We start from the raw sequence: 24,918 nt of genomic DNA, 5'->3' as shown, positions 1-24,918 counted from the left end.
CACTGTGTGTTGAAACAGACAGAAATCATCTCCACCAGCAGCAGCGTGTTGTTCTCCTGGTGGCCAGCAGAGGGAGCTACTCTGTAAACCAGTTTCTACTTACTTGTCCTGGTTTCACAGAAAGTGAGTCCACAAACATCTTTTGAAGCCAGTAGACTGGAGAAGAGAGAGGTGGAGCAGGTGGAGGAGTAAAGATATGAGAGATGAGTTAAAATACAAAAATATCTGTTCCCCAAAGTATTTGAGCTAAAAGTGGATTATTTTCTGCTGAAGACCGGAGGGGACAGAGTGAGACAGATCACAGGGACATTTTCTGGGACAGGCAGCCAAAAACTGGGACGTCTGTGTGTCAAACACAAGTTTATGATTCTTCTTATGATTCTACTATACTGCTCTTCCAAATAATCTTTACAGATGAACGTGAATTAAATGTGTAGCAGTAAAAAGCTAATGTTAGGCTACAAACAGACGACATCACGGTCACATGACGTCACCACCACTAAACGTCTTACTACACAATTACTATACAGGTTTTCTTTTTAGACACTTGTTAGCAACCGCTAACCGTTTTTAACACACGGAAGAGCTTTATAATTAAACTGTGGGACATTAAATGATGTGTTTTATGAGAACAAAACGTGTGAAAATGTTCAACCTCTGGTAACAACACACCTTATTTCACACAGTAAAATCTCTCAGAGACTTTGAGACGAACAGGAAGTGCTAACATGCTAACTCACTTCTGGGTTGTAGGCCAGTTATCTTAAAACCATAACATCAGTTAGCATTAATTATGCTAGCAGTTGTGCTAGCTGTTACACAGCTACACTAGCTCCAGGATTACCTGCTCCTGGTCCTTGTACCGAGCTAGCTGGAGCACGTCCAGTTTTATCCTCCACACGCATGTGTGAATGTTTTGTCTGGTGTTTTGTTGAGAAACACAGGAGCTAGCCCTGCTAAAAACAGCTAGCATAAAGTAGGCTATGCTAACTCTGTGGTACATTCAATCTACCCAAATTCTCCCATGTGACCCCCCTCCTCCGTGACCTCCACTGGCTTCCTGTCAGATTCAAGACCATGGTGGTGGCCTTCAAGGCCGTCAACAGAACTGCACCCATCTACCACCAAACACTGATCAGACCACACAGCCCAGCGCGAGCATTTAGCTCTACTACATCAGCTGGTCGGCTGGTACCGCCATCGCTGAGAGCAAACAAAGGCCGCTCAGCGAAGTCGTGACTCTTTTCTGTTCTGGCGCCTCAGTGGTGGAACGAATTCCCGACCAACGTCAGGACAGCAGAGTCACTCACCATCTTCTGCAGAGGACTCAAGACTCACTTGTTCAGACTTCACCTCGACCCCGTATAGCGTGACTCCCTCCCCCCAAAATAAATAAATAAATAAATATATAAATATGTATGCACTTGTATGTTCTGACCCTCAGCACTTGCATCACAGCACTTTTGTACTTATGGTATCTTGATAAATAGCAGCCATTTTGCTCAGATGAGAGCTTGAAAATTGTTTCTCCTTTCTTTTCTAGTTTATCGACGGTGATGTGTTGTGGCTTCTTTCTTGTGACAAATGTACTTATTGTAAGTCGCTTTGGACAAAAGCGTCTGCTAAATGTCCTAAATGTAATGTAATGTAAATAAAAGCACAACATCAGCTGGCTATAAACAGCTATCCTAACACTGGTCATGCTAGCTGGTTGGTGGCATCCCCCTTTGTGCTAACGCTGAGCTAATCAGATGAACGTGACGGCATGTTCTGTGGAGAACAACAGGATGATCTAAATGTTCTGTTGGACTTCAGTGGCTCTCACAGAACCTGTTGATTTATTTCAACATGAATGAGACATGGCAGTTATTTGGACAGGAGGCGTCTCTGTGGTTCACTCAGTTCATCTGAGACTCTTCATGTCTTCATGTGTTGGCAGACACAGTTGGTCTGCAGATGTCTTGATGGACTCTGAATGTTGGACAGCTCAGCTCTGCTTTCTGCTCTGACTCAACTTCTTACATCACCTGCTGATCACATCATTTAAACACAAATAACAGTGATCAATCAGAGCAGGCTGAGAGAGATCCTGGTCACTGTCTCAGAAACCTGCAGCAGTTTATCAGAAGGTATTCTTCTCTTTAAGCTCCTGATCTAGAAGGACCGACTGATTGTGAAGAGAAGCAGCAGGTGTCTTCAGCATCCAGCTCAACACTGAGCTCAGATCAGTTTAACTTTTAATGTTTATCTCTCATATTTAACATATTTTCATACCACAGCAGAATAATTCGTCTTCAACACTCAAACCGAAATTGTTAACATTGTTGTTGTTAATGAAGTTGAAGGTTGTCCAGCAGGGGGCGCTGCAGCCCTCACAGCAGTCACAGAGGAGTGTATGGACCTGAAACAGCACCAGGCCTGTGGAAAACATCAGGGATCAGTGAAGTCTTCCTCACTTTATACAGACGTTATTGTTTCTGTAGATATTTCATTTTGTTCAGGTTTACTCTCGTTCCTCGTTGTGTCTTTAATTTTCTCTTTAACTGATTAAAATCTTCTTTCTGCTCCTCAGTTCTCTTTTCCTCCTGTTAAAAAACAAAACCACAAAAAAATTCAAAATTTAAAAAAAAAAATCAGGTTCCACCGAGATTTGAACTCTAATCGCTGGATTCAGAGTCCAGAGTGCTAACCATTACACCATGGAACCATGTGACCAAATGTGCCAGGATCTGCAGTATTTATCAGTGAAATGACACGGTGATGAGCTGTTTCCATAGTTACATCATTATTAATTTATTTAAACATGAGGTCATCATTGGATGAGACTGTCTGACGTCAGAAAACCTCATAAACTTTCAGTTCAGGTTTAATAAATGTTCCTGATAAAAAATACAGGACACAGAAACAACTCAGGCTCACCTGGCCCTCAAGACTCTTAAACTCAGAGCTCACAGGTGTCCTTAACGAATCTGTAAGGACACCCCCACTCCCTGTAAGGACACCCCCACACTCAGTGAGGACACCCCCACACTATGTAACGACACTCCCACACTATGTAAGGACACTCCCACACTATGTAAGGACACCCCCACACATAGTTTAAAAGCCTGCAGCTCCTCCAGTCAGTTAGAAGTGAAGAAGCCGCTTGGATGAGAGGTGAAACGTCTTCAACAAACTGAAATAAGTCCAGTTGACTACGATACAGAACCCAGAGGGACCAGGACCTGGATGATTGAGAACTTCATCAACGACTCAGGTACCTGTTCTGACATCACATCAGGTATATCAACATGAAGGAAACAAACTGGAGTGGGTCATTAAAGTCTTCTGTATAATGTGTTGAAAAATGAATGGGGTTTGGTTGGTAGTTCTTTAACCGTTACTTGCAGTGATTAAACATCCCTGATGTGTTTTAATAACTGATGAAGTAGTAACAGGTTTGTTTCAGACACGTGTGCAGTTCTGCATGTTAGAACATGATGCTGACCCAAACACACCTGTGACATGTGGTCCGCTCATCATGACAGGTGTGTCGACTTCATGATGTTGTAAAACAAACATGTTGCTTTCTTTTGACTGGTGTTGTAATCAATGAAAAAACAAACATACAGAAAATATAAATAAACTTTGGATACTTTTAGCGAGAATGATTATGATGATTAATGTTGACTATGAGGTAATTATAATTAAAGTCATTATTCTTATAAAGCAGTCTTTTATTTTCTGTGTGAAGCTGACAGTCCCTCCTCCTGCCACCAGGTGTCAGTGTGACACAACAGATGATCTGAGAGGAAACTGATTTTATTTATTTATTTTTATCCAGCTCACAAAGGCCAGTTTGTACTTTGTCTGTACAGTTTGAGAGAATTTAGAAATATAAAACAGTGATATCATTATATTTATATTTTATATATACAGACCAGTCAAAGTGAATCCTGCATGTGAAATGAACTGTTTGAACATCAGACATGTCGACATCTAAAATCAATTAAACAAAATTCTGTAACATACGGTGTAGTCCCTCGGTGCACCGCCCTCTGAACACCACAGGGTGGCGCTGTAACATACGGTGTAGTCCCTCGGTGCACCGCCCTCTGAGCACCACAGGGTGGCGCTGTAACATACGGTGTAGTCCCTCGGTGCACCGCCCTCTGAGCACCACAGGGTGGCGCTGTAACATACAGGCTGTCTTCACTCAGAGCTGTAGTAACTCACACAGTGTGTGACGTCAGTGTCCAGAACAAGTAATGGATTACTCATAAACAGAGTAACACTGTGTGATGTAACTGACGCGACTGTGTGTGTTTCCTCTGATCGATCGTTACTAGCCTAGCTAAAACATGGAGGACGCCAAACAACATCTGTCATCTGGGAAGTTTAAAACTACCGAAAACCACGCAGGGAAATCCACGGTATGGAGGCACTTTGGTGTGTGTGTGTGTGTGTGTGTGTGTGTGTGTGGGTTTAAACAATCTACTATCAGAAAAGCACAAATCAATGGATATTTATGGTCATTTACAAGGTGTCATCGGGTTAAATAGCCTGTAACCATAACAACTGTGTGACGCAAAATCAGTGCTTCAGTAATTAAATAATGTCGGGCTCGGTTCGGTTTCTGACATAACAAAACAGAATGACTGTCGGGTTCGGGTACTATTCTCTCAGGCTCGGTCGGGTTCGGACAGAAATATGCGGCCTTGCCCCACTCTACTTCACACACCAGTTTCACAGCCCTGCTCTAAGCGGCCGGTTTCAGTGCCTTTCGCTTTAAATGCTAATGAGCTACTGCTAGCTCTGCCCACCTCTTCCTGCCGGGAGGAAGACGTGAGGACAGCATCACGTGACCATGGCAACGAGCAATACACAACGTGAAGCAACTTTTCTGTGTCCATGTCTGCATATAACTGATAGTAGCACAGCAGACATGCAGCAGGTAGCCCCTGTCTCCAGCTCCAAAACAAAGCAGTGACTGCTTTACTGCAGATAACGTTTTGGTGCTCTCAGGTCTGGTCTCTCATGCCAGCAGCTAACGCTACACACATATTACATGTATACCAACACACAGGAAGTCGTTAGACTGCAAAGTTACTCCTGGGCGTCTAACACACTGTCCTTTAGCACAACATGCTAATGAATTAACATAGCTCACTGGCCGTGAATAACTGAGACATTTCACCCCGTGTCCTCCCCATGTTCACGGCCGAGCAGTGGTTCACCGGCCGGTCAGAAGCGATAAAATCTCAATATCCTAATTCATGTCATGTTTTAAGAGTGCTGATATGACAAATTAATGTTTGGTAACATTAACATTATCGTGAATCCTACGGCCAGTAAGCCCAATGTTGATAACTTCACATGTAACGTTAGTTCAGCCTCATATTTACATCGACGGTTAGCGTTAGCTCATGTGCTAAACGGCCAAAGAAACACAAACTATAATGGTTTTTTAAATACTTACAGTTCCATCACTGACAGTGGGTATGGTTTCATCTTTTAAGGGACAATCTCGTTGCCAGTCCAGCGTTACACTGACCCTGGCTGCTGAAACAGTCCGGCGTGAAGTGACTGGCACAGACCGTAACGCTTCTGCTCACTGAAGCTGGGACCCTGATAAATAAAAAGTAGCCTCTTCGCTTTGATATGCTCTTTGGTAGGGAGGCGATGTAGCGTAACATGAGGATCTGTGCATCCGACGACAGAGCAGCAGTGCTTGGCTTTCGGGTTGTACATGGTAGCGGTCAGGCTGTCGCGTACAAGTGAAGCGAGAATGAGAAAATGGCGGATCCTCGTTCAGGTAGCTGGCGTAGTGTGGGAGGAGATACCCAGCACGAGGGCTGGGAGTATGCAAAAGACCGGACTGTTGCGTAACAATGCGGATGAAATCCAAACTGACAAACATCATCTGTGATTCATGACACAGTTCAACAGGACCAATAAAGAAAATAAAGATTTCTCTCCTCCTTCACTGTACAAAGATTGTCTGTCTGAAATCAGGTCCCATGAGGTCGACAGGAAGGGGCGGGTCTTCAGCTCTCAACGAGCTGAGCGGACAAGTTTATCTCCTGGTGCTAAGTCGTGTCTCAGGTCCGTCCTATTTCCTGGAGCAGTGAACAACATTAATAAGAACCTGATGGACTGTAATGATCGTTCCATCGTTAGTCAGACTCTCAGGTGTTGCTGGGACACAGAGTGAAAAACTTTATACTTTGATCACAGACCACGTAAAAATATACGTTAATGGTCCGAACGTTTGACTTCAGTAAGTGACCGTTGTGCGAGTAGGATAATGTCAATAATCAGTTGGACAGTTCTGACCTTCACATCGTCCATTAATTCCCGATAATGGACACTTTGTCCTTTTACATTATTGCTGTCAGAATTAGCCAACTCAATACAGTTTAATACAGCTGCCATCTGTGTTCGAGTAAAACAGCTGTTTTTATACATTAGACTAAATGTGTGCGCGTTATCTCTCTATTTAATAAAAGAGCTGACATGATCCACAGAACCAAAACCACCATAACACCGGTGTGTGTCAGAGCTAAGACAGAATAAAAGCTGCAGAAGAAGAATCCCCTCAGACTTCCTGTGTGTCTTTATATAAACACTGAGCAGCAGAGTAAAGTGGCTGATATTAGATTAATGTGTGATGCAGCTGAGGATCCATCGATGTGTTCGGAGGAGGAAGCTGACGACTCATGGTCCTGCAGACGTTCACCACATCGACCTGCCTGATGATGTGAGGAAACATGAGCTGTTGTTCTGGTGGTGACAGAAACACTTTAACAGACGGTCAATCCACACGTCTGTACAGCCGGGCTACGCAGAACATGTACTGCAGTACTGCACTCAAATACAGACTGAGGTGTTTGTGTTGTAGAGGGAGTGGATGAGACGTGTGATCCTCAGTGATGTCACAACATATTGATAGTGCAACAAATGTTCAAATTAGCGCATTTTGTAATGCCTATTGTTGTTGTTATTATTGTTGTTGTTGTTATTATTATTATTATTATTGTTATTATTATTATTATTATTATTATTATTCATCTTCCTTCTGTTTGATAGATGATCATTTTCTCACTGTGGGCACCAGGTCAATTATTCTGGGCCCTGGGTCGTGGGACCGCCCCCTAACCTTTAAAATAATGTGCTGGGGAGCTTTAGGAGATCAACTTGTCCCCGGCACAAGCAAAAGGTCCAGCAGTTAGCAGGTCCAGCAGGACCAGCAGACAGCAGGCTGTGTGATCCAGCAGACGAGGGGTGATGTGCTGCGGCAGCAGAACACAGCGTGGTCAGCACAGTTGGCTGCTCACAGTAATCAGGATAAATGTCCTGATGGTGTCTCAGTGCTGCAGCGAGTCTCCACCTGAACTGAACCACCTCTGAACAGCAGCCTGAAACCTGAAACCAGCAGCTGCTGCTGGACGACATTCAGCTGATTCTAACTCACTTCCTCTGGATGTTTAACACTGTGTTCATCTGTGTTCTTATATTATTAGAGGATCAGGTGACTGTGAAGAGATTAACACAGTTATCTGTTTCTCTGCAGCTCTACTGAGTCTCAGTGTGTCTGATGAAACCACTGACCACGACCTGCTCATCACTTACAGGATCAGTGTCCATGTTAAAGCACAGTGACAGCAGCACAGTTAGAAAACACACAGGCAGAGAGCATCTATGTACAGAATGCTAACATTAGCCACCTTGAGCTGCTGGTGTTTCTGTTTCAGGAGCACTGTGATGAATCTGATCACATGTGGGACGAACACAAAGAGAGAAACATATTATTAACACTGGAGGATAAAGTTATTAATATTATTATTATATGTAAGAATATATTTTGACACAGAATGACAACTGTGTTTGGTTCCCCATCACTTACACTGGAGACATTGTAATGTCCAGTATGAACTAAAATATTGAATGTTCCTGTGGACGTGTGTGTGTGTGTGTGTGTGTGTGTGTGTGTGAGCTGAACATTCAGTCCTGTGACATTAAACAGACAAACTGCTTCACAGCTGCAGATCATTTAAAGGAAACCTGAAGTTCACGTTGGAGCTTTTATACAGTCCGAGCTGCGTCTGAAGGAAAAGTAGACCGGTCATGATGTGACATGAGCTCGTGTTTGAGTCTCAGCACAGTGTCCACATGTCACAGGACAGATCTCAGGTTTTTAATGAAGCATCGACAAAGAGAAAAATGTTTTATTTGATTTGAGCCACAGAATTTTTCTCTTGATGAGTGAAAGCTGGTCTATCAGGAAAAAGTTTAATCAAAGCCAAAGTTTACAGGTGAGAGCCCTTCCATCAACTGAACTACAGTTTACTATGATTGTCATTATGCACCAGAACAACGTGTCACTATGATGTGAATGAACACAGCTACAAGCGATTTACAACATGCACTTCATGAAGAAAGATTGCATAGCTCTTCACTGTTTGCCCTTTAAAACTGTGCTTTTTAACAGAACCAGCAGTTGGATCTTGCCTTTCTGCAAAGCACTGAAGTCAGAAAAGCCCTGTTCAGTTTCCTCTGCAGCGTCTCCATCAGAGTCCAGAGGACACGGCAGAGAAGCTCTCTGGTAGAAAAGTAGGCCTGTCTTGGTTTCTCGCTCCAAACCGTTTTTAACTAATTAAAGTGGAAAGTTTCATGCAGTCACAGCAAACGTCCTCGCTGTCGTCAAGACGATAAACTGGCAGAAGACACCTGTGCTTCAGTGAGTCCAGACCAGACTGTGTCAGGAGAGGAAGACTCTCCACTGGTGGTAGAAAGGACAGGCACTGAGTCGAGGTGGGTCTGAGGTCCAGGAGGAGGTCCAAGAGGAGGGTCAGGTGGAGGTTCAGGAGGAGGGTGGAGACCGGTCGGATCAGGGAACAGGGTCAAAGTGAGACATCTGTCCTCTGCAGGATCTCAGCAGGGTCTCATATTCGTATGTGGAAGTTACTGCAGACAGATACACAAAGACAGCACCAGTTTACCCTGTCATCACCCTGTCATCATCCTGTCATCACCCTGTCATCATCCTGTCATCACCCTGTCATCATCCTGTCATCATCCTGTCATCACCCTGTCATCATCCTGTCATCACCCTGTCATCATCCTGTCATCATCCTGTCATCACCCTGTAATCATCCTGTCATCATCCTGTAATCATCCTGTCATCACCCTGTAATCATCCTGTCATCACCCACAGATCAAAACATTCAGCAGCAAACTTCAGTCACTTTAGTCAGTTTGACGTTTGTTCAGCATCACAATGCTTATATATATTAAATCAAGTCTCCAGCTGCTTCAGTTGTTTAGCAGAATGCTGCTGACTGAGCCTGACTTTATATCATCAGGAGGAGACGATGACTGAGCCTGACTTTATATCATCAGGAGGAGACGATGACTGAGCCTGACTTTATATCATCAGGAGGAGACGATGACTGAGCCTGACTTTATATCATCAGGAGAAGATGATGACTGAGCCTGACTTTATATCATCAGGAGGAGACGATGACTGAGCCTGACTTTATATCATCAGGAGGAGACGATGACTGAGCCTGACTTTATATCATCAGGAGGAGATGATGACTTTACTTTTTGGTGAACTGCTCCTTCAAGAGATGACTGAAAACGGGCGTGGTACCTCAGGAAGTCGGGAGCTTTAGAGATCATGTTCTCGAAGTCGGCGAAGGAGAGCTTCCTGTCTCCGTCGAGGTCGGCCTCCTCGATGGCTTTATCACACACCAGCGTGACCTCCTCGGCCGTCAGCTCTCCTTTGGTCAGTTTGTTCAGAGTCTTCTGCAGGTCGTCCTTACAGATGAAGTTGTCCCTGTTAAAGTCTGCAACACAGCCAGGAAAGTAATCTCATTACCCACTACCTTATATGACATTACCAGTGTGAGTATTAAAACAGGAAGTACACCTGGAGTTCCCTTTAAACTTTATTGAAACCAGTGCTTACAGGCTAATCTAGCATCCTGATGCTAACATGAGCTACTGTGATGAGTGAATGAATGAGCTAAGGTTTTGCACTGACATGGCCACTTTATTAGGTACACCGACAGCAGTACGACTATTATCAGCTGGATGTTCTCTGATGTCTTTACATGATCTGTGAGTGAACCAGCAGCACTGACTGACTGTCTGACCCTGACATCATCACATGATCACATGATCACCTCATCACATGATCACATGATCACCATCTCCACAGACGTCTCACCGTAGATCTTGAAGGCATAGATGGTCTTGAGCTCTCTGGGTGAAGTCTCACAGAGAGCAGAGAACATGTCGACAAAGTCGTTGAAGCTGAGGTTCCCCTGTCCATCTTCAGAGAACGTCTCTACGATTCTGTCTCTGAACGGGTTCTCCTGCACCACAGACACACTTTTACTGAACAAGTACACACTCCCTGAACAAAACAGCTCACAGACACACAGTGGCAGACTGACAGCAGCTCACAGACACAGTGGCAGACTGACAGCAGCTCACAGACACACAGTGGCAGACTGACAGCAGCTCACAGACACAGTGGCAGACTGACAGCAGCTCTGTACCTTCAGCTCAGGCATGGTGACAATGAGGGTCAGAGGGACTCTGATGTCAGGGTTGTTGGTGTAGTCCAGCGGCACTAAATGTGGAGCCAGCTCACGATATCGGCCATGTAACCTGAAACACACACAACATACTGCTACTGTCAGCAGCTCCCTGGAAGGTAAAGCTGTCCTGATGTGACCCTCAGGACCAATCAGGGTTCAGTGTTTACCCAATCACACTCTGACATGTGGACAGGAGCAGGCGGGGATCAAACCTGTGATCAGAGGACGACCTGCTCCACCTCCATCTTTACAGTCAGACATGTGAATACTGAGGAGAAACTGAGGAGACAAGACACCTCCTCCAGGAGGAGTCATTAATGATGTCACCATCAGTCAGCTGACCTGTAGCCCCGCCCCTTGACTCCATGCTGATGAAGGTGTTTGTTTTGAGCGATTTCACTTGAACTCACCGCAGGACTTCTTTCCTGGTGAAGAAGGTGCAGTCCTGTAAACACACAGAGTGACATCATCACCATCATCATCATCATTGTCTTCATCATCAATACAATCATCACCATCACCATCATCACCATCATCATCATCATCACCACCACCATCATCACCACCATCACCACCATCATCACCATCATCATCACCACCACGATCATCACCATCATCATCACCATCACCATCACCACCATCATCATCATCACCACCATCATCATCATCATCATCATCATCACCACCACCATCATCACCATCACCACCATCATCATCATCATCACCACCACCATCATCACCATCACCACCATCATCACCATCATCACCACCACCATCATCACCATCATCATCACCATCATCATCACCACCACCACCATCATCACCATCATCATCACCATCACCATCACCATCATCATCATCATCATCATCAACATCATCACCATCACCATCATCATCATCACCACCATCATCACCATCATCATCAACATCATCACCACCATCACCACCACCATCATCATCATCATCATCATCACCATCATCACCATCATCATCACCATCACCATCATCACCATCATCATCACCACCATCATCATCATCACCACCACCATCATCACCATCATCATCACCATCATCATCATCACCACCACCATCATCACCATCATCATCACCATCACCACCATCATCATCATCACCATCACCACCATCATCACCATCACCATCATCACCACCACCATCATCACCATCATCATCATCATCATCATCATCACCATCATCACCATCATCATCACCATCATCATCATCATCACCACCACCACATCACCATCATCATCACCATCACCACCATCATCATCATCATCACCATCAATACCATCATCATCATCATCATCATCACCATGATCACCATCACCATCATCATCATCATCATCACCATCAATACCATCATCATCACCATCACCACCATCATCATCATCACCATCACCACCATCATCACCATCACCATCATCACCACCACCATCATCACCATCATCATCATCATCATCATCATCACCATCATCACCATCATCATCACCATCATCATCATCATCACCACCACCATCATCACCATCATCATCACCATCAATACCATCATCATCATCATCATCATCACCATGATCACCATCACCACCATCATCATCATCATCACCATCAATACCATCATCATCATCATCATCATCACCATGATCACCATCACCATCATCATCATCATCATCATTACCATCATCATTACCATCATCATCATCATCACCATCATCACCATCATCACCATCATCACCACCACCATCATCATCATCACCATGATCACCATCACCATCACCATGATCATCACCATAAATACCATCACTATCATCTTCATCACATGCAGCAGCAGGATGCAGAGGGAGGCTGGAGCTCAGCCAATCAGCAGCTGGTTTTCTATAAACAGGTTGTGTTGACGGTAACTAAGATGGCGGATGATGTGAGACAGCAGCTGTGACGTCACTGCCATCCTGACATTAGCGGGTTAAAGCCGTGTCCGCGGTGTGAACAGTCACCTGAAACGCCTCCAGCTGCTCGTCGGTGAAGGTTGTCTGCTTGTTGCCCATCCTGCTCGGCTGCTGCTCCCATCACACAGCTGCATCACACTGAGTCCCGCTGCTGTCAGGTCCACCCGAGTCCATCCAGGACCACCGGATCCGGTCCAGCAGCCGCTCCTGGTCCGGGTCTAATCCGCCTGAGGGTCCTGGTCTCCGCGGAGCTCTCAGCTGCCGGTCAGCGCAGAGGAAAAGGTGATTTTTACGCCTCAGCGGTGCGGAGAAGAGGCGGTGCACCCGCACCAGCGTGCTGCCTTCAGGGGATGCTCGTACAAACCATCTTTTGAGGGGAAGCTACAGTCAAGTGATTGGACATGACTGTAGAGTGTGTATGAGAGTCCAACTGTGTTCAAGTCATGAAAAGCAATTACGGAATAAATAAAAACAAAGATTTAAAACACAACATATAACAAATAATCCACTCTTTGTTCTAACAGTTATTTTATGTTTCACAAATGTTCTGACTGAAACTTTTCATATTCATGTGAAATCTTCCACATTTATAATCTCACTTATCAGGAAGTCAGTGTCACTAAGCCCCGCCCTTTCTATTTTAGCCAATCACATTTCCCCTGAGTTACCATGAGTGCTGCGTTCACGTCAACATCCTGAAAAAAGAGTTCAACAGTATCCATCAGCATGAAGACATATTATATCAGAAAGTTAAAAACACTTTGTCATTGAGCTCAAACCATCAGCTCGGATATAATCAATGAGTTGATATGAATATTTAAGTTACTTAAGAAACCACAACACTCATATCATATTAAAAATGTCTATGTCTTTATTATTTTTTAATATTTATTTTAATATTTCTCTGATATCTCAAGCTATTGCTGACCTCTTAACTACTTTTATCTCAGAAGTGTGAGGTTGACAATGGTGACAGCAGCAGGGTCCTGCCATTAATTCTTCATAATTATCAAAGACGACATCATATAATTATTATAAAATAATAATCTTTTAAAAAAAGAAATACTCCATAATGTGTTAACAAATGACACTGTAGGCTACGTCTTGTTAAATCACAATAATTCATTTTGTGCTGGTTTTAGTTTCGTTATATAAGATATTTATTCCAGTAACAGGTATCCAAAGTATTTACGTTACCGGGGTAACGCGCTGAAGGATTGATGATTGCGTTGATGACGTTACAGGGTGTTTTTGTCGAGGGAAGTCCTGAACTGACAGCATTCCTGACAGTTCATGAAGGCAACACGGAGTTTGAGGGTGTTGCAGAAAACACACACACGCACACAGACAAACATACGGGCCGACTGAGGCCTAGAGGTAGAGCCAGCGTCTTGTTATTGGAAGGTCGCTGGTTCGATTCCCCTGGTCTGCATGTCGAAGTGTCCTTGGGCAAGAAACTGAACCCCAAACTGCTCTTGATGTGCTTCATCAATAAAACCCAGCTTTGGACAAAAGCGTCTGTTACATGTAAATGTGCACGCACACAAACAAATGCGCAATTCAGAAACACTTTCATATAAATAATATATATAATAATATAAATACATATAAATGTTGGGGAACATAAAACTTACAAATAAATTGTCAAACAGAACAAGATAAACTGGATAAATGACACATTTGCTTCAAATCTGGCAACCCTCATTATCGACATGACGTCACCCAGCCCTACCAAGGTTTCAATGCTGTACCAAAGATCGTCTACGTCGTCCTCCAGAGAACTTTCATAGGGTCAAAAATAATCTGCCAATATCTTCATCTAATATATTAAACACCTTGTATAAAATCTGTGCTGATAAATTCAAAATGAAAAGTGAAATGAAAAACGTAAAGATGATCAAAGTGGAAAAGTGTGTTTGCACAGAAGAAATGTCTGCAGAGGATCTCGGCTCAGAGTGAAGCCTCCTCTCTGTAGAGGATCTCGGTGCCGGCTCAGAGTGAAGCCTCCTCTCTGTAGAGGATCTCTGAGTGAAGCAGCAGGATGGCAGGCAGCGCGTGGAGGTCAATGGTGAGAAAACGCGTTGTAATGAAGTGGAGATAAAGTGCGAGACTGTCGTGAACTGTGTTCAGTGAGTTGTGTGTGTGAGCTGAAGTGTCGCTGTCACTCAGCTTTTCTTTAGTGTCTCTGAAAGCGGTTTATTTGCTACATTTAGCTGGTTAGCATGCTAGCTAGTTTTGTGTGTGTGTGTGTGTCCTTCAGCGTGATGACGGTTCCTGTAGCTAGCGAAGCTAACGGAGGTTTAATCAGAGTTAATCGCTGGGACAGTCACGACTTTATCCTCATGTCTGCTTCCACCATCGTTAAACCTTCTACCGTAACTTTATAACTGTGCTTTAACGAAGGTCACAGCACTTACAGCCGTCAGACCGGCGCTGGAGGCTAAAGGTTCTCGTCAGGCGTCTCAGGTTGTATCTTTCCCTGAGATCCAAACCAACGTGTGTTTAAAAACCGACTGATTTATTGTCACCTTGTATTTAGAGCTTAATACGTACCTCGTGGAAAACAACTGTAAAGCTCACAAACAAGATGAAGGTGCTCTGGTAAATTCGGCGTACATGAAATCCATCTCACAGATAATGATTATAGTAAAAGTGGGTTTACACTTTAATACAGACAACCTACATTCTTATCACTTAATAAAGTTAAACATGAAACATGATGGAGACAAATATCAGAGCTGTTTAATGACTGAAGGTGAAACAGGTTGAGGTTATCTGACCCGGATCACAGGGTTCTTCGACCCGGATCACATGAACATGAACTCTTGATGGATCACTGCTGGTACAGAACTCAGAACCTCAAACATTAAAACGTCTCCTGTTCAACATGAAACAGTTTCCCTCAGACGAGCTGCAGTAAAACAAACACCAGTGACAGCTAAGAGCAGAAACACTCACTTATTGATCAGTGATTGATTGATTGATTGGTTGATGGATATTATTGTCAGTGTATGTGTTAACGTGACCTTCATGTCTCTCCTGCAGTTGTCCCAGGTGGTGGGGGGGGCGGTGAGGAGACCCGCTCTGTCTTCAGCTTCCTTTACCAGAGGAGTGAGTACACAACCTGACACCTACTGTGACACACACACACACACACAGACACACACACACACACACACACACACTGTGTTTGTTCTGAACAGTCATTTCGTCACTGCTGCAGTTTGTACAGGTAGAACCAGAACTGGTCCTCCTCCACTGTGAGCAGCACTAAAGCGGCTGTGTGTGTGTGTGTGTGTGTGTGTGTGTGTGTGTGTACACAGATGCAGACGGTCACACTGATTCCTGGGGACGGGATTGGTCCAGAGATCTCTTCTGCAGTCATGAAGATCTTTGAAGCAGCTAAAGTGAGTGATCAGAGGTTAAACACACTCTGTGTGAGCAGCTGTGGTTTTAAACCTGGTGATTGATTGATTGATTGATTGATTGATTGATTGATGGTTTTGACCTGCAGGCTCCGATCAGATGGGAGGAGAGGAACGTGATGGCGATAAAGGGACCTGGCGGCAGGTGGATGATCCCTCCTGATGCTAAAGAGTCGATGGACAGAAGCAAGATCGGACTCAAAGGTCTGGTTCTGTTCTGCCTCACAGAGTTTTGTGTGTCCACCTTCTTCATGTCGTCCTCGCTGATCGTTGTTTCTTCCAGGACCCCTGAAGACGCCCATCGCTGCAGGTCATCCCTCCATGAACCTGCTGCTCAGGAAGACCTTTGACCTTTACGCCAACGTGCGACCCTGTGTCTCCATCGAGGGCTACAAGACTCCGTACACCGACGTCAACCTGGTCACCATCCGGGAGAACACGGAGGGCGAGTACAGCGGCATCGAACACGTGGTGAGTGGACGGGACGCAGACGGGCCGCTGTGTGCTGCTGTACATCACAACACAGCAGTTATTACCCAGACTGCACCTGTTGTAACCCTAACCCGCCACAGGTGTCGTCTCCACCTGTGTGAGCTGGAGTGACGGTGGTGCACCTGTGTTCTGCAGGCGAGCTCGCTGCTGCTCACAGCTGTGACGCTCTGCTCCGGCTTGTCCTCGTCCTCCGGGTAAGAAGGAGGAACCAATCAAAGCACTGACGCTCCCTGAACCTCTCACCTGTCCACCTGTCCACCTGTCCAGTCCTGATGTGGATCAGTATGTGTTCACTGTCAGCTCAGATCTGGAAGGCTCCACCACAGCTTTAGCCTTAGCCTAGCTTAGCACAAAGACTGGAAGCAGAGGGAAACTGTTAGCATAGCATCATCAGAAGTGAAAAGATCCAGTGTGTCTGGTTTGATGAATCAGAGCAGATCTGTCAGCTGGCAGTCGACGCCTCAGTGTTTGTGTGATGTCACTTCCTGTAAGTGATCCTGAACTCACCTGGACCCTGATTAACTTTTCCTCACTGTTCTTTTCTGTTTTTCCCTCCAACTTCCTGTCTGTTCACCCATGAAGCAGTCTTTAATACAGTCCTGGAAGAGTCCTGGAAGAGTCCTGGAAGAGTCCTGGAGCATGACAGGATTGATCCCCGTAGAAAACTCGTCTCTGTTTTCTAGTTTATTTGTAATGTTTTTGTGTCCATAGAACGGTCGCTTTACTCCCTGAATGATAAATGATGATGTTCGGCCTGAAGTGTCCCGAGCAGATCCACAGGAGATCAGAACCAGTCTGCTCGTCTATTGATCCAGCTGTACAGTAAATCCAGATGTTTCCTTCTGGACTAACAGCTGTGCTGCTCTAAAACTGAATCGCAGCCGCTCAGTCACAAATTATTTAAAAGTGTTGAGTTCAGCTGTTGAACCAAGAGAGCAGGTTGTAAATTGTCTCGGTGGACGGACCCGACGTGTCCACAGCGTCCAGACTCTAACCTGCAGACGTTCCTCTCTGTGAAGTTGTCTTCAGTAGTTTCCTCCCCTGAAGCTCCATCTGCTCTCGTTGTTTCAGATTGTCGACGGTGTCGTTCAGAGCATCAAACTGATCACTGAGGACGCCAGCAGACGCATCGCAGAGTACGCCTTCGAATATGCCAGAAACAACCAAAGAAACAGCGTGACGGCCGTCCACAAAGCCAACATCATGTGAGTGCAGCCACACTCTTCTGTAAACATGACGGATGGTTTTACATTTCTTTAACATCCATCATGAGGCTGAGCCTGAGGCTGAGCCTGAGGCTGCTCGTAACACCTTCATGACTCTCTTCTTATTGCAGCTTGATTTCTGATAACATGAACACGTCCTTCCACCAGCAGTTCATGCAGCCAGATTTACCTTCTGTCATGTTTGTGCTAAACGTTCTGATCATCCATCAGTTCAGTGTTTCCATAAACCATAGCCGGACTTTATTATTTATTGAGTTACAGTTATTTGATTGAACATCTTTCTGACACACGAGGTGCTGCAGAGAAGCTGAAGCTGAAGCTGGAGGAGATGTTTGTGGAGACGAGGTTCAGTCGCTCCTGACAGGAAACAACAGTGTGAACTGAGCCGTGACCTCAGGGTTTCACATGAACACAGTTTTAGATAAAAGTCGTTTTAGACGTGATTTAAAAAATCTTTTGTTTTTCAGTGACCTGAAACGCTGAGAGGCCGAAACGTGACACAGACGATGTGTTCAGGGTCACATTTTAGAAATAGTTCTACTCACTCGCTGGTTGAGCTCAGCTGTTCAGACAGAAATAGTCAAGTGAAGAATGAAAAGAAGCTCAAACCCCGCCCACTTCCTCTCTGCCACACAGCTGACCCAGGGTTCCCGCGGGGTCTTAAAAAGTCTTAAAAGCATTGAATTTATGAATTTGGAAATAATACCTTAAAAAGTCTTGAATTTTGATATCTGGGTCTTAAATTTTGTGCTGTATGTAACTTCTCCGTATCGCATTTTTCGTCAAAAGTTTCATTTGCATGGATTAAAGTCCTCCGTCGCTATGATGGATTTCCGTCATTCAAACTTGTGAGATCAATGTAGATCGGAGGAGAACTGTTGGCTGATGTTTATTGACAGATTGTCACACTCTACAGCCAATGGTATCGTTAACAGCGTGTGCTCACCTGACCAATGACAGTGCAGTGACCCACACAGGGCGGGATCTCAACACGGAGCGGCGCTAAAGTTTAGCTGCTCAGCTAGCAAGGACTCGTCACGCTGCTACGTTATCAACTGAGTTTAGTCAGCACGTGAGAACTCGTCTGACACGGAGAGTCTCCTGTTGTGTGCTACATGTGTGAAACAACAACTATAGCAGACTTTGTCTGCAGTGTGTCTGTGTAAACGGCTTCATTCAGCGTCTCTCCCTCCCCCTCTGGCACCGTGAGTTACCATGGTTACAGGACCGCCCAACTTTATATTGATGAACAATAAGAAGTTTTTGGTTAGTTTGACTGAACAGAGTCATGAATGTTGCCTGACTGTAGCTCAATGCTGAAATCTTGTATTATAACATATAGAGCAAAGCCTCAGAGCTTCTTTGATTATTAACATGTTAGTGATGACAGAAAGTGATAACTCGCCATCAGACTGACAAGGCTGCATAAGTTGCTGTTTGTATGATGTATTTTTCTGTTAAACGATAAGAGGCTCACTGTAAACAATATTATTAATAATAATTAATGATGATGATGAGAAGAAGAAGAAGAAGTAGAAAAATAGCGCACTGAAAAGTTCTGTAGATGGTTGATTATTTGAAAGAGTAAAACCTGAGAGAAGCTTGGCAAAAAAAAGGCACAGATTGATTTCATAGATTGAAAATTACATTGAAAAGACAAAAACATTTTAACTGTGTATAGAACAGCTGTTCAGATCCTCCTGTAAAACACTGTCAAATATTTAAACTTGATGTCTGCATTAGAGAACATGGTGTGGGCTGAGGCTGTAAATCTCAAACTTATTTTTTTAGCACGTGTCAAGTAAAATGCCCTGTAACATGTTTCACAAATTACAAATTGGGAATATGACTTGGCTACAGCTCGAAAAAACATTTCAGTCAAAAGATTTTTTTTTTGCTTTAATCCATGCATTTGTCAACCACTATTATTTTGATCAAAGAGCGTAAATAAAGAGCGGCGGAAACATAGACTGTATGGACGGAACCAATAATAGCGAACGCAACGCAGCCCAAGTGAAATTGCTCAGAACGCTAGATTTACGCCAGTAAATCACATTGAGACATCTCTTTTGAGTACTGTGGACGTCTTTTGTTTGTTAAATAAATTAACACTCCGAAATTCAAGGATTTCATTCTTTTTTGCCGCTAGGGCCGTGAAATAGGCAGAAAAATAGGTATTAATTTTTGATATGAATGGTCTTAAAAAGGTCTTAAAAAGTCTTAAATTTAACTTGAAGAAACCTGTAGGAACCCTGTGACCAATCACAGAGCCCCTGCTGTATCATTAACTGTGTGTGTGTGTGTGTGTGTGTGTGTGTGTGTGTGTGTGTGTGTGTGTCCAGGCGGATGTCAGATGGTCTGTTTCTGAGGAAGTGTCGCGAGGTTGCTGAGAACTACAAAGACATCAAGTTCACTGAGATGTATCTGGACACAGTCTGTCTCAACGTGAGTCCATCAGCTGACACAGATGATAATGTCATTACTCAGCTGATCGGCTGCATTAAAAGATTTTAATGACAGTTAAACTTTCCCTTGTGCTCTGATTGATGAAAACCGTGACGTGTCCTGATGTTCTGGACTTTCAGATGGTTCAGGATCCGACCCAGTTTGACGTCCTGGTGATGCCGAACCTGTATGGAGATATTCTCAGGTCAGTGTGTTTGTTTATGATCAGCTCGTCTCACCTGAAGTGAACATTGAGACTGAACGTGTGAACGTTTGAACGCTGACGTGCTGTTTGTGTCTCAGTGATCTGTGTGCCGGTCTGATCGGAGGACTCGGAGTCACTCCAAGCGGGAACATCGGAGCAAACGGAGTCGCCATATTTGAATCGGTTTGTTTTTCTGTTATTTCAGTTCACAGCTAACGAGTTCTTCTAATCTCAGATCAGAATGAAAGAGGATTTATCAGTTATTAAATTAATGAAATGACAAAGATTTAAAATTAAGAAGTTTGAACAAACGACAGAGGGTTGTTGGAGGGTTTGGTGAAGTTATTAATTCTCAGAACCAGCAGATGTTTTTATTATTCAAGCTGACAGGACACTCGTGAGCACTTTAACTCAAACACTTCAAACCAGTAAACAGACACACTCAACACAACTGCTTCAGAGTGACACATCAGAGGTCCAACAGAACCAGTGTCGCTCTTTCATTTAAAAACATCCTGAACATCCTGTTATAGTCGACTTCAACCTGTCTGACTCGTCACATCTGTCTGTCTGCGTGTGTGTCTCTGTGTGTGCGTGTTCCTCCTGCAGGTGCACGGCACCGCCCCTGACATCGCAGGTTTGGACATGGCGAACCCCACCGCTCTGCTGCTCAGCGCTGTCATGATGCTGCGTCACATGGGTCTCCATGACTACGGCAACAAGATCCAGACCGCCTGTTTCGACACCATCAGAGACAAGAAGGTGAGACTCGGGTCGTGTCTTCACGTACACTTGGATCTTCTCTGCGTCACTGAAGACTTTTGTAAATGTGGTTCAGGGTGAAAATCTTCACAAACTGTTTTCAGTGTTCACGTCTGGACGGACAGGAAGTGTGACGCAGACGTACGTTCATCAGTGTTTGTAGCATCGCTGACAAATCTAAAGTCTGTGTGTTATGATATCAGAGTATTTGTATGGATGTTGTGTTGTTTAACGTCATAAAGACACAAACACACTGAGAACACAATGATGGAAGAGACGACAGCTGCTGACAAATTATCCGAGAAGTTTCAGTGAAGAGCCGCCATGTTTGTGTTCAGGTGTGCTGAACCAGCAGATTATACCTGAAACTAACAGCCATGTTTACGTGTCGACGAGGCCTCTGGTGGAAACTGTGACTTTGTTCTGGTGTTTCAGTGAGAAAAGAGAGAATAAGAATCTTTAAAATGAAAAGAGGTGTGAAGTGTTTCTGGTTGTGATGCAGCAACAGCTGACTGAATAATAATGATTGATGACATCATGGATCAGCTGTTCACACAGCTTCAGTTACATGTTGTCACTCTGTGACGTGATTCGTCCTCGACTGTTCTGCTGCTGCTTCGGTCTGTTGTTCAGCTTCATCTCTCTGTGTCAGGAGTTTCACTTCATGATGAACTTCATCACTGTTGTCGCCCCTGTGTGAGGTAACCATGGCGACAGTTTTGTCTGACCAGGTGTTTGTGTGACAGGTGCTGACGAAGGACCTGGGAGGAAACTCCAAGTGTTCAGAGTTTACAGCTGAGATCTGCCGTCGCATCCAGGACATGGAGTGAACCTGCAGGGACGGAGCAGCTGTGGGAGCCCTGAGACTCCGCCTACCTGGACCACCGCCGGCATACAGCCACGCCTCCCCCCTGCCTCCCCCACTGACTCGTCTGACCCGTACTTACATAAAGAAAAAAGTGTTTTTTAGCTCTAACGACATGATGGATGTGGAGGGGGCGGGGCTTCTGCAGCAGCTACCTGAGTAGTTAACATTACAAAACATTCGCAGTAAACATACGCACAAATGTCACATGACCAAGTTTGGATGAATCATTTCAGGAGTGTTTTTGCTCTCAGTATCATCTTCATATTAATGATAGTTAAATAATATCAGCACTCCACTTTGTTGTCAAGACACTTTGGATATTTGCTATTTTTTTATCAGTAATCCAGTTTCGATGAGAGGTCGTCTTATTTATTGTTTCCTGTTACTGTCTCATGCTGCGTCCTTCAGTCTGAGACGTCCTGAAAGATTTAAACATTATATAAAGGAAGAAAACACACTGCTGCTGCCTCCGTCTCATTCTGTTCACTCACTTTAACATCATGACATCACCAACATCACATCACCAACATCAAAACATCACATCATCATCATCACATCACCAACATCACCAACATCACCAACATCACAAACATTACAATATCACATCACCAACAGCACAACATCACATCACCAACATCACATCACCAACATCATAACATCACATCACCAACATCACAACACCACATCACCAACATAACATCACATCACCAACATCACATCACCAACATCACAAACATTACAATATCACATCACAAACATCACATCACCACATCACAAACGTCACCAACATCACAACATCACATCACCAACATCATAACATCACATCACCAACATCACAACACCAACATCACAACACCACATCACGAACATCACAAACATTACAATATCACATCACCACATCACAAACATCACCAACACCACATCACAAACATCACATCACCAAATCACCATCACCAACACCACATCACCAACATCACATCACCACATCACCAACATCAGAACATCACCAACACCACAACATCACAAAATCACATCACCAACATCACAAACATTACAATATCACATCACCAACATCATCACATCACAAACATCACCAACGCCACATGACCAACATCACAACATCACATCACAAACATCACCAACATCACATCACCAACATCACCAACATCACATCACAAACATCACATCACCACATCACCAACATCACAACATCACCAACACCACATCACCAACATCACCAACATCACAACATCACCAACACCACAACATCACCACATCGCAACACCACATCACCAACATCACCAACATCACAACATCACCAACATCACAACATCACCAACATCACATCACCAACACCACAACATCACCAACATCACAACATCACCAACATCACATCACCAACACCACAACATCACCAACATCACATCACCAACATCACATCACCAACATCACAACATCACCAACATCACAACATCACCAACATCACCAACACCACAACATCACAACATCACATCACCAACATCACAAACATTACAATATCACATCACCAACATCATCACATCACAAACATCACCAACACCACATGACCAACATCACAACATCACATCACCAACATCACATCACAAACATCACCAACATCACATCACCAACATCACCAACATCACATCACAAACATCACATCACCACATCACCAACATCACAACATCACCAACACCACATCCCCAACATCACCAACATCACAACATCACCACATCGCAACACCACATCACCAACATCACCAACATCACAACATCACCAACATCACAACATCACCAACATCACATCACCAACACCACAACATCACCAACATCACCAACATCACAACATCACCAACGTCACACCACAACATCACCAACATCACGAAGATGAAAGATGAAACATTAATAATGGCTGAAAACATTTCAAACGGAAGACGTCCTGCAGCATTGTGACGTCACTCAGTGTTGGTATCTTTCTGTTTTTAGTCTCTAAAAGTTTTTAGTTGAAAAAATTCAGTAAAACTTCCAAACTGGCAACCCACCTCTGACGCGCTCCGGCCGCCCCTCCCGGGGATGGCGTCACACGCACACGCCCCCTGCTTCCTGGATGTGACAAGCTGTCCGAGACGGACCGGAAGACACCGCGGCTTCACCTTCACAATAAAGGATCAGGATTTGGTTTCCATTTTCTCCCAAAGTCTCACCTACCCTAAAAAACACGCTTACAGAAGCACTGTGAAGGAATGTGTAGGTGAAATAAAAATGTTAAAAGAAGCTCCAGATGCAAAGTCAGTTACTTTATCATCCGAGCTCTTTAAAGAAAACAGGATTTTGTTTCTGTAGTTTTATAAACTCAACGTTTCTGTCTGAGCTCACTGTTGTAGATCTGTACTTCTTCAATATGTACTACATATATGTTCAGCTTGTATCACACACACAGACATCATCAAGCTCAACACACTGACACTGTTCTACAATCTTTATTTACAGATAAACATGAAAATCACACAGCTACATGATGAAGTTACAATGTTACATTTCTGTAAGGTCAGTAAATTAACTTACAGCAATTATCTTCACATTTAATGTTAAAAGTTAAAATTCAAATAACATGAACACAGCTGATGATGTCTGGGCTGAAAATGAGATATTTAATCTTTAGAGGCAAATAAAGAAAATACTGTCAGATAATTAATATACACATCTACAACTCTATTAACTAACACACTGAATGAATGAATGGCAAAAACATTATAAATAAACAGCTCAGATGATGAAATGAATTCACAGAAATAGTCAGAAGAACGACAAGTCAACAACATGGAGTTGTGTAGGTGAGCCTGCAGCTGACAACACACAGACAGATGAACACATGTCAGAAGTTGTGTGTTACATTTGTTATTGATTGTGATTAATTAACATGAA

At 44.0% G+C, this 24,918-nt stretch overlaps 2 protein-coding genes across 3 annotated transcripts; one reads left to right on the top strand and one right to left on the bottom strand.

Moving 5' to 3' along the window:
* Window positions 1–8,193: 8,193 nt before the first annotated feature.
* On the bottom strand, window positions 8,194–12,980 carry LOC311255411 (calcium and integrin-binding family member 2-like). Of its 2 annotated transcripts, none has more exons than XM_084349866.1 (6): window positions 12,602–12,980; window positions 11,000–11,034; window positions 10,548–10,659; window positions 10,214–10,361; window positions 9,635–9,830; window positions 8,194–8,946 (listed from the first exon to the last, which is right to left on the bottom strand). In XM_084349866.1, the coding sequence occupies exons 1-6, from the start codon at window positions 12,650–12,652 to the stop codon at window positions 8,925–8,927; spliced, it is 564 nt and encodes a 187-aa protein (XP_084205992.1). In that variant the 5' UTR covers window positions 12,653–12,980; the 3' UTR covers window positions 8,194–8,924. The 2 variants fall into 2 exon arrangements, with proteins under 2 accessions (XP_084205992.1, XP_084205993.1); XM_084349867.1 differs by lacking the exon at window positions 12,602–12,980 and adding an exon at window positions 12,406–12,589.
* Window positions 12,981–14,528: 1,548 nt separating this feature from the next.
* LOC311262202 (isocitrate dehydrogenase [NAD] subunit alpha, mitochondrial-like) lies at window positions 14,529–22,436 on the top strand. Its single transcript, XM_084361445.1, has 11 exons — window positions 14,529–14,621; window positions 15,599–15,664; window positions 15,877–15,960; window positions 16,068–16,182; window positions 16,262–16,449; window positions 17,542–17,675; window positions 20,039–20,141; window positions 20,282–20,346; window positions 20,445–20,529; window positions 20,956–21,108; window positions 21,855–22,436. Exons 1-11 carry the CDS (start codon window positions 14,595–14,597, stop codon window positions 21,936–21,938), a joined length of 1,104 nt encoding a protein of 367 aa, XP_084217571.1. The 5' UTR covers window positions 14,529–14,594; the 3' UTR covers window positions 21,939–22,436.
* Window positions 22,437–24,918: the final 2,482 nt, after the last annotated feature.

The sequence above is a fragment of the Pagrus pagrus genome (assembly GCF_965226575.1).
Source record: "Pagrus pagrus genome assembly, chromosome: 1".
Taxonomy (NCBI): Eukaryota; Metazoa; Chordata; class Actinopteri; order Spariformes; family Sparidae; genus Pagrus; species Pagrus pagrus.
This window is presented reverse-complemented; position numbering and strand designations above follow the sequence as displayed.

What these genes read in the sequence shown, in the direction of transcription:
- LOC311255411 (XM_084349866.1), bottom strand. Translation starts at nt 12,652, where the DNA reads ATGGGCAACAAGCAGACAACCTTCACCGACGAGCAGCTGGAGGCGTTT. An exon ending in AGCAGCTGGAGGCGTTTCAG is followed by an intron (nt 11,035 to 12,601) that starts GTGACTGTTCAC and finishes GTGTGTTTACAG; the next exon opens with GACTGCACCTTCTTCACCAG. An exon ending in AAAGCTCCCGACTTCCTGAG is followed by an intron (nt 8,947 to 9,634) that starts GTACCACGCCCG and finishes ATCTGTCTGCAG; the next exon opens with TAACTTCCACATACGAATAT.
- LOC311262202 (XM_084361445.1), top strand. Translation starts at nt 14,595, where the DNA reads ATGGCAGGCAGCGCGTGGAGGTCAATG. An exon ending in GTCCACAAAGCCAACATCAT is followed by an intron (nt 17,676 to 20,038) that starts GTGAGTGCAGCC and finishes GTGTGTGTCCAG; the next exon opens with GCGGATGTCAGATGGTCTGT. An exon ending in ACACCATCAGAGACAAGAAG is followed by an intron (nt 21,109 to 21,854) that starts GTGAGACTCGGG and finishes TTTGTGTGACAG; the next exon opens with GTGCTGACGAAGGACCTGGG.